This window comes from Orycteropus afer, unplaced genomic scaffold (genome assembly GCF_000298275.1).
Source record: "Orycteropus afer afer isolate SDZICR_OR568_19922 unplaced genomic scaffold, OryAfe1.0 scaffold00018, whole genome shotgun sequence".
Taxonomy (NCBI): domain Eukaryota; kingdom Metazoa; phylum Chordata; class Mammalia; order Tubulidentata; family Orycteropodidae; genus Orycteropus; species Orycteropus afer.
The window spans coordinates 4,348,947-4,357,247 of record NW_006921605.1 but is presented as its reverse complement, the minus strand read 5'-3'; the positions used below and the strand labels follow the sequence as shown (position 1 = coordinate 4,357,247).

At 56.0% G+C, this 8,301-nt stretch overlaps 1 protein-coding gene across 1 annotated transcript in view; it reads right to left on the bottom strand.

Moving 5' to 3' along the window:
• DNAH17 (dynein axonemal heavy chain 17) overlaps positions 1-8,301 on the bottom strand; it is a 128,661-nt gene that overhangs the window by 54,360 nt on the left and 66,000 nt on the right. Inside the window, 6 exon segments of the mRNA XM_007959838.1 lie at positions 60-224; positions 953-1,114; positions 2,764-2,855; positions 3,209-3,356; positions 4,067-4,169; positions 7,447-7,612. Coding sequence (XP_007958029.1) covers positions 60-224; positions 953-1,114; positions 2,764-2,855; positions 3,209-3,356; positions 4,067-4,169; positions 7,447-7,612 — 836 coding nt within the window.

Genomic DNA, 8,301 nt, shown 5'->3' with positions numbered 1-8,301 from the left:
AAACAGGAGAGGTACCTGGTCCCGTGTCCTGGCCTCGCTCCCAGCCCCGCGCCACTCACCAGGTTCATGACGGCGTTGACCTCGTTGTAGCTCTCCAGCACTTCTACCAATAGCTTGTTCAGATGAGCTACGTCGGACACAGGGAAGTATTTGGGATCGCCGATCCCTTGAGCAAAGTGGCAGAAGATATTTGGTTTGGCAAATAAGAGTTCGTCACTGAGATCCTAGAATTGGGGACATGACACCTGTTTATTTTTGCCACCACGGATGATAGATGATATTAGCAGCATCTGTTCCTTGCCCGGATGACCCAAGAGATCTCTGAGACACCAGGCTGAGTCTCCAGGGCCCCACCCTGCTGGTGCTGTGGGTCCCTGCCATGCCAGGAATGAATGACTAATCCAAGAAGACAGGCCACCAAGCAAACCCGGGACACACCAGCAGAGCCTGTGGAAGCAAGCAGGGCCTTCCTTGACCCAGGGGGGTGGAGGGAGACCACTCTGCTCTGATCCGCTGAACGGCCAACGCCTCCTCCCGCACATCCACAGCTACCTGCCAGTGGATCGTGGAGGCCCCAGGCAGCACGAATGGCCAGACGCCCAGCTGCTAACCAAAGGCTGGCAGCTCACACCCCCCCAGAGTCACCTTGGAAGAAAGGCCTGGGAATCAGTTTCTGAAAAGTCACAGCCATGAAGACATCATGGAAGACATGTTACTCCGACCCATGTGGGAACCACGGTTGGGAGCAACCTGATGGCAACGGGTTTGGTTTTGGTTTAACGTGGACCATCCCAGCCCCACCAAAGGGCTCTTGCAGGACCCTCAGCCCCAGGCAGACGGGCCCCTTCCGGGTGACGATGGCTCATCACCTTCATCATCACATCACCACCGTCATCACTTTTACCGTTGTCATCAGCAGCAGCACCAGAGGGATGCTGGGGGCTTGACTTACATCAAAGTACTTCTTGGTGGAAGCCACGGTGACCCTGCCCAACGTTTCCTGGTCTTTCTTGTCGACCATTTTGTCACCGTACACTCGTTCAGCTTCATGCAGCCACAAGCGAACAAGATCCAGTGGGGTCTTCAGGATCTCTACCAAAGAAAACAGGAGTCCCTGCCCCCCACACAGAGCAGTCAGTGTGTGTAGGTGCATCATGAAGGCACAGCACGTGCTGTGCAGAGGTGAGGTGAGAGACAGAGTGGTCACTGCTGCAGGGAGTAATCTGTGAAGCCACCGACCACCAAGGCCATGCAAACCCTGCTGGCCAGAGACTGTGTCTGTGGCCTGGGGGGCAGGGTGGAGGGTGGGGAAGGGACAAGGGTGGCTGACCATGGCGAGGTAGATGATCAAAGGCCCCAGAGCTTGGGCCACACAGCAAGCCTGCCTGGGTCCCGCCTGGCTTGCCATTTAGTAACCAAGTGGCCTTGGGTAGGTTGACCAAGTGCTCACTGAGCGTCTGCTCCTTGCCAGGCACTGTTCTGGGCTCTGGGAACAGTGGCAAGACAGACACTGCCTTTATGGGGTGTACAGTGGGGAGACAGCCAGAGAAACCAAATAACAAAGTAATCTTATATTGTGATGTATACTAGAAATGAAATCAAAGGAGCTCTGGTGGAGCAGTGGGTAAAGCTCTCAGCTGCTAACCAAAAGGCCGGTGGTTCAAACCCACCAGCTGCTCTGCAGGAGAAAGATGAGGCAGTCTGCTTCTGTAAAAACCCACTCTGTCCAATAGGGTTGCTGTGGATCAGTATTGACTAGACGGCATTGGTTTTGGTTTTGGTTTATAAATGAAATAAGCAGGGCAGTGGGAATGTAGGGGTGAGGTGGGGCTTCTGTGAGGTCATGACATTTGAGCTGATACATGAAACAAAGGAAGACAGGCATGACAACCTCCTTAGCCTCAGACTCCACCTCTGTAAAATGGGGATACGTAAGTGCCAACCTTATGGACTGTTCAGGGAAAATGGGAGTGTGAGTGGCCAAACTCAGTGCCTGGTTCAGAGTAAGCAGTCAACAGAGGAGAGCAAACATCACCGCCATTCTCATCACCATCACGGTCATCACCACCATCAGTGCCATCACCATCCTCATCACCTCCACCGTCATCATCAGGGTCATCACCACCATCACCACCATCATCACCATCAGTGCCATCGCCATCCTAATCCCCACCACCATCACCATCACCACCACCACCATCCCCATCCTACCACCGTCAGCTCCATCACCCATCTCATCCCCATCACCCTAGTCATTGGCCTCATCCCCACCACCATCCCCATCCCCACCACCATCCCCATCACCATCACCATCACCACCACCACCATCAGCCCCATCACCATCCTCAGCCCCATCACCATCCTCATCCCCGTCCTCATCACCTCCATCCCCACCATCGCCTCCATCCCCACCATCGCCTCCATCCCCACCATCACCTCCATCCCCACCATCATACCACCATCAGTGCCATCACCATCTCATCCCCATCACCATCCTCATCACCTCCACCGTCATCATCAGGGTCATCACCACCATCACCACCATCGTCACGATCCTACCACCATTAGTTCCATCACCCATCTCATCCCCATCACCATCCTCATCCCCATCCTCATCACCACCATCCCCTCCATCCCCTCCATCATCACCATCATCAATCCACCGTCACTCCCTCAGCTCTCTCTCCTGACAGTGCACAGGAGGAGAGTGCCCGTGGATCAGGGACCCTAAGGAGGCATGCCGCAGAGCTAAAAGATCAGTACCTGGAAAATGTTGGACAGGTCCCTGAGGTTGAAGACGTAATGAAATTTAATGGCCGTGGGAAGAAATGTTGCAGCAACTTTCTGATGCAAAGCTGTTATAGGAAAAAGACCCATCGATTCTTATCTTCTTAATGGCCTCAGGAAGTGCAGAGCTTAAAGGAAGGTTATTCAAACAAATGGACTACGGATGGTGACACTCTGAGTGGGAGACCTGCACAGCTAAGAGGGAGGGAGCTCGTTGCTCTGACGTGAGAGTCCTTTCTGTGGGCGGAGTGTCCTCTGCCCCGCTCCCCTGGATCTCACGCTGTCTCCTGTGGAGGCACAGCATCATGTGAAAACACTGGTCCCGGGTCGACGTGAGGTATTTACCGGGGCAGCACGGAGGAGTCGGCAGCCCCACCAGGCAGGTTCTATCGGCAGCCCAGGGGCAGAGGCGCCAGCTTACCCAGGGCCGAGGCCACCAGCTGGCTGCTCATCTTCTGCACCGCCACGGGGGCCGAGCGGAGGGCCAGGTGCTGGGCCAGGATGGTGCTGTAGATGGTCGTGAGAGCCTCCTGGCCCGGGAAGCTCACAGCAAACACACAGAAGTGGCGCTGCTCGGGGCGGGCGACAACAGGCGCCAACCCGCGTCAGGCGGCTCCGGCGCCCAGCTCGGGGTGGGGGCCCCTGCTGGGACGGCAGACCTATCCTCATTGCCTGCTGTCACTTGGCTTGGTCAGGGACAGTAAAGTCACATTAAATACCGAGGATGGGTGAAGCCTCGAGTAACAAAAACTTTGGGAGGGGCAGGGGAGTGGCTCAGAGCACAGGCCTGGGCGTGCAGCCCACGTCTCCACCTGCCTTGAGCATTGAGAGGTGAGGTCTTGCTGGGTAGGGATGCCCTGTTCAATGTGAACTTCAGATAAACCACATGTCTGTCTACCTGTCTGCCTGTCTGTCATCTACCTACCTGGCTATCTATCTACCTACCTGTCTATCATGTATCTATCTAGTATATATTGTATGGGACATACACTCAAAATGGTTTGTTGCTTATCTGAAATTCAAACTTAACGGGGCATCTGTGTTTTTATTCGCTAAATCTGGCAGCTGGGGTGTAGGGAGGGCCGGCTAGCCTCTGGCCACTCTACACCCCAGCCCCCGAGTTTCCCGACCCATTCTGAGAAGTCAGTGAGCGACCCACAGGGTCACAGGGTGATGCTCCCACAGCTCCAATGTCCCCAACCCATGCTTTTATTCTCCTTTGCCAAAGGGAGCCTCAGACTCATGGCCCTGGGCGGAGGTGGGCATGGGCCCTGCTCACCTGGAGCCTGGGGTCGATGGTGAAGGATCCCGCAGTGGGGTTCATGCAGGCCACATACTGACAGTTGTGGATGTCCTTCAGCGTCAGCTTCTGCCTGTCGTACCTGGGAAGGACACGAGGATCAGCGCTGCCCACCGCGGGCCACCGCCAGGACACCTGGCACGTGACCAAGAGTTCGGTGACTGTGGCATCCATGTGAAACAGCCAGTTACACTTTGCACTCTCAGGAAAGAGCCGGAAAGGGGAGCAAGAGAGGGCAGGTGCAGGCCTGGGCTGGTCGCGTTTCAGCTCTTCCTGCATGGCGTTGGGCTCTGGGCAAGGCCTGCAACCTCTGTGCCTCATACTCTCATCTGTGTGACGGCTCATTAGCAGGATCTAACAAGTTAATTCCCACACTCAACAGAACACTTAGGATGGTCCCTGAAATGAAGTAAATACTCAGTAAACACACACACACACACACACACATATACATTAAAAAAAACTCAAACTCCCTGCCACTGAGTCGATTCTGACTCACAGTGACCCCCACTGGGTTTCTGAGGCTGTAAATCTTTACAGAAGTAGATTGCCCCAACTTCCTTCCACGGAGCAGCTGGTGGGTTTGAACCACTGACTGGTTAGCAGCCGTCAAGGCAATCCCGACTACAGTGACCCTATAAGGACAGAGCAGAACTACCCCATAGGGTTTCCTAGGCTATGACTTTAAAGGGGGCTCCAGGGAGAAGCTGATGGGTTTGAACTGCTCAGTTAAGTGCCTGAGCGCTTAACCATTGTACCATCTGGGACACACACACACATATACACCTATACTTACACACCCACACACACTTATGTATATTCTTAAAGTTCCTCAAGTCTGCGATTTCTTTTAATCCAGGATGGACATTACCGGCATTGTTGTTGTTGTTATGTGCTGTCGAGTCGGACCCGACTCATAGCGACCCCTCCTTGGGTTTCCGAGGCGCTATCACTACGGAAGTTAGATACATGAAAACCCAACAGCTGAGCCCTTTAAGGAAAGTAAGGTGTCACCTGGCTGATGCCGCAGAGGAACTTGCAAAGGTTTTCTTAAGCGATAATGTCTGATCTGAAGGTCCACGGTGAACCATCACCAGTCGAGTTATGCAAGGACAGCTGTTCCTAGGAAGTCAGTTCACGAATTGACACACGGAATGAACTATTGGCTAAACTTTACCGTTGCAGCCACCGCCATCTCTGCCGTGTCGTGGCGTGATCGTGCCACCCACGGTGCGTCCCTCCGTCCCTGCACCCACACAGCTGCTCTCTGCTTTGAGTTTAATGGCTGCTATCGACTCTTCTGTGTACATTTCAACCGTCAGATGTTTGCTCCATCCAGACTCAGTATCACCTTCGTTCATCGTTTTCCTGGCATTCTTGGAAAGAGGAGCAAATGCTATTTGACTTACTGGACTTTGGGACCAGCTCATGGTGACTGGTTTACTGCAGACCACGGAAGATTGATTCAGTACCTGTGACAAAGGCTGAGCACGAGCACAGGGTGGCAGTTAAGGCTGTGTACCCACGCGGCTGGGCCGTGACTTCGAGTAGCTGGATGCATTGTTGCCTGTGATGAGACCGGACAGGGCGCAATCAACGCGGTGGAACCTGCTGTGAGCGGCTGATTAGTCATCTTTGGGGTGTGGCTGCTTCCAGCGTATACGGGGGAGCGCCGATGGGCTCCAGCTCTTTGGCACATTTGGCTCCAGCATCAGGCCAAGTCTTCATCTGCAGGTCTGGACCTGACCCCGAGGTCTGTCATGCCGTTTGCCGATCTTGGGATCGTGCCATTTCACCTGTGGATCTTGGGTTCGTCAGCCTCAGTGCCAGCAGCTGCACCAGTCAGAAGAAACCTTTAGCTTGCTCCAGGGGGCCTGGAACAGGAGGCAGAGCTGAGGCCCAAGGTGGAGGGCCCTTCCCCTGCCCCAGGAGCTGGCGCTCTGAACTTGGACTCCTAGCCTCCCGAACTGCGGGAGAATAACTTCCTTTTGCTGAAGCCACGCACTTGTGGTTTCTGTTTAGCGGCGAGAGAACCGAGATACACGGCCTGCATGCTTACCAAGAAATCACGATTCAACAGACTCTCGACGATAACAATTAGCAGCTTGTCCTTCCCTCATTTCCTTCCTGCCCGTGTCACCTCCCCGCACAGTCGGTGCAACTCAGAGGAGGACGGATCATTTAAACACTGTCACCAGCAGAACCTGAGGTTCGCTACAGGCGTCACGAGGCATTTCAAAGGGGAGCACCCGCTTCGTGTAGTTCCGCCACGCTGCCACTGTCAACACCCTGGAGGTTGCCCCCCGATGTCTTCAGTCCCTGGGCCTCGCATCTTCTCTGTGGTCAAGCGCTTCTGAGCGACTTCTTCCCCAAACCTCCCCTCCCCCGCTCCCACGCTTTCAGTCATGCCCACCCAACAAACCCTCAGTCACAGAGCAGCCCAGCCCAGGAAGTACCCCCAGTGTGTGCCCAGAGAGTGCCACAGGGCGGGGAGGCTGGCACCATCCCACGCTCCTGCTCAGGGACCTTGTCACTGGGCAGTGATTTCCTCGTTGCCTTTATGCCACTTGTCCCTGTTGCTGTCCGGTTGATTCCGACTCACGGTGACACCACGTGTGCGGAGTGGAACAGCTGCCTAGGGTTTGCAAGGCTGTTGCCTTTAGAAACAGAGCATGAGGCCTGGCTTCTGAGGGACCTCTGGGTGGGTACGAGCTGGCAACCTTCTGGCTGGTGGTCAACTGCTTAACCGTCCGTGGCACCAGGGACTCCCTTTATTTTAAAAATTTGTATTGTGACTTGGGTGAAAGCTGACAGAGCAGATTCACTTTCCGTACAGCAGTTCATGCACATTTTGTCTTGTGACACTGACTGAGTCCCCGCAGTGTAACAGCTCTCTGCCCACTTCCTCCCTGTAGCTGCCTCTTCCCGGTGTCCTTCTTTCCTGTGCACTCCAGCCCCGAGCCGTCTCCCTGCGCAAACACTGCCCTTCTGTTCTCCCACGTTGACAGCTGCAGGGAGTGTGTCTCCCTGAGGCCAATGCTCACCCCTAGACCTGAAGGGTGAGGAAGGGCCGTGGTCCTGGGGGTCTCACCAGGCTCCCTCAGACCAGCACCCGGTCTCTTTGATGATTCTGAGGCTGGTCCACATTGTTCTCCCAGGAATTCCCTTTGTGCAACGTGACGGGTCTCAACAATTCGGAGAATGTGACAACACACAAGGAAGAAATGGACCACCCCTCACTCAAGCTGCACCTCAGCCAGCTCCACAGCGGTTCTGGGCCCCGAGCTGGGGGCGGAGCAGAGGCCTGGCCAGCCCTGGCCCTGGCCACCCTGCAGCCTGCCGCCCAGGGGCCTGCTTACCAGTGTCTGTGGTCCATGTGCTGACGGATGAGCGTGTGGGGGGCCACTGTGCCGTACTTGTCCACCTCGGGCATGTTCATGTCATCGATGAAGTAGATGAGCTTCTTGGTGCCTGGCGGCCCGTAGTTCCTCCCCGATTTCTTCTCCAGCGGCTTCTCCAGAACCCCTAGGGCAGGAGGAGAGGGGTGGCCACTGCTGGACCCTTCCCCAGCCTGCTCCTCTGTGAGATCCAGGGGGACCTCCCCCAGAGCAGAGCCAGGAGTACGGGTCAGCTGAGGGAGGGAGAACTGGGGGTCCTGACGGGTGGGCACAGGCCCGGCCAGAGTTGGGGCTGCAGCCCTTCGGGGAGGCCCAGAGGGTCCTTGGAAATGCTTGCCTCATCCCCAGCCTCATATCCCAGAGGCTTGTGCCGCCACCCACCACAAACCAGCTCTGTCCGGGCACCCAGGGCTGTACCACTCTGTGCGGTGCCAGTGGGGGCGGCCCAGGGGGTGAGTAGGTGAGACCCTGGGGCTGCGGTCAGAAGGCACGAAGGGAACACAGCTGGGTCACAGAGCTGCAGCTGAGGGCTCCAGGCCAGGAGGCGAGGGCCCTTCATCTCGGCCAAGGCCATCACGTCTCAGTCTGCACCCTAGAGGCAGCCCAGCCCGCAGCCTCACCCTGCACCCCAGTCTTGACTCCAGCACTAGCTCCTGAGCCTAGCATTACCTTGTACCGCAGCATCTGGCCTATGGCCTCACCTTGTAACCTACACTCCTGGCCTGGTCCAGGCCTCACCAGCCATCAGCCCCGTGGCCTGTACCCCATTCCTTGGTCCTGGCTTCACCCTCTCCTCACCCCAACCCCCAACCCCTA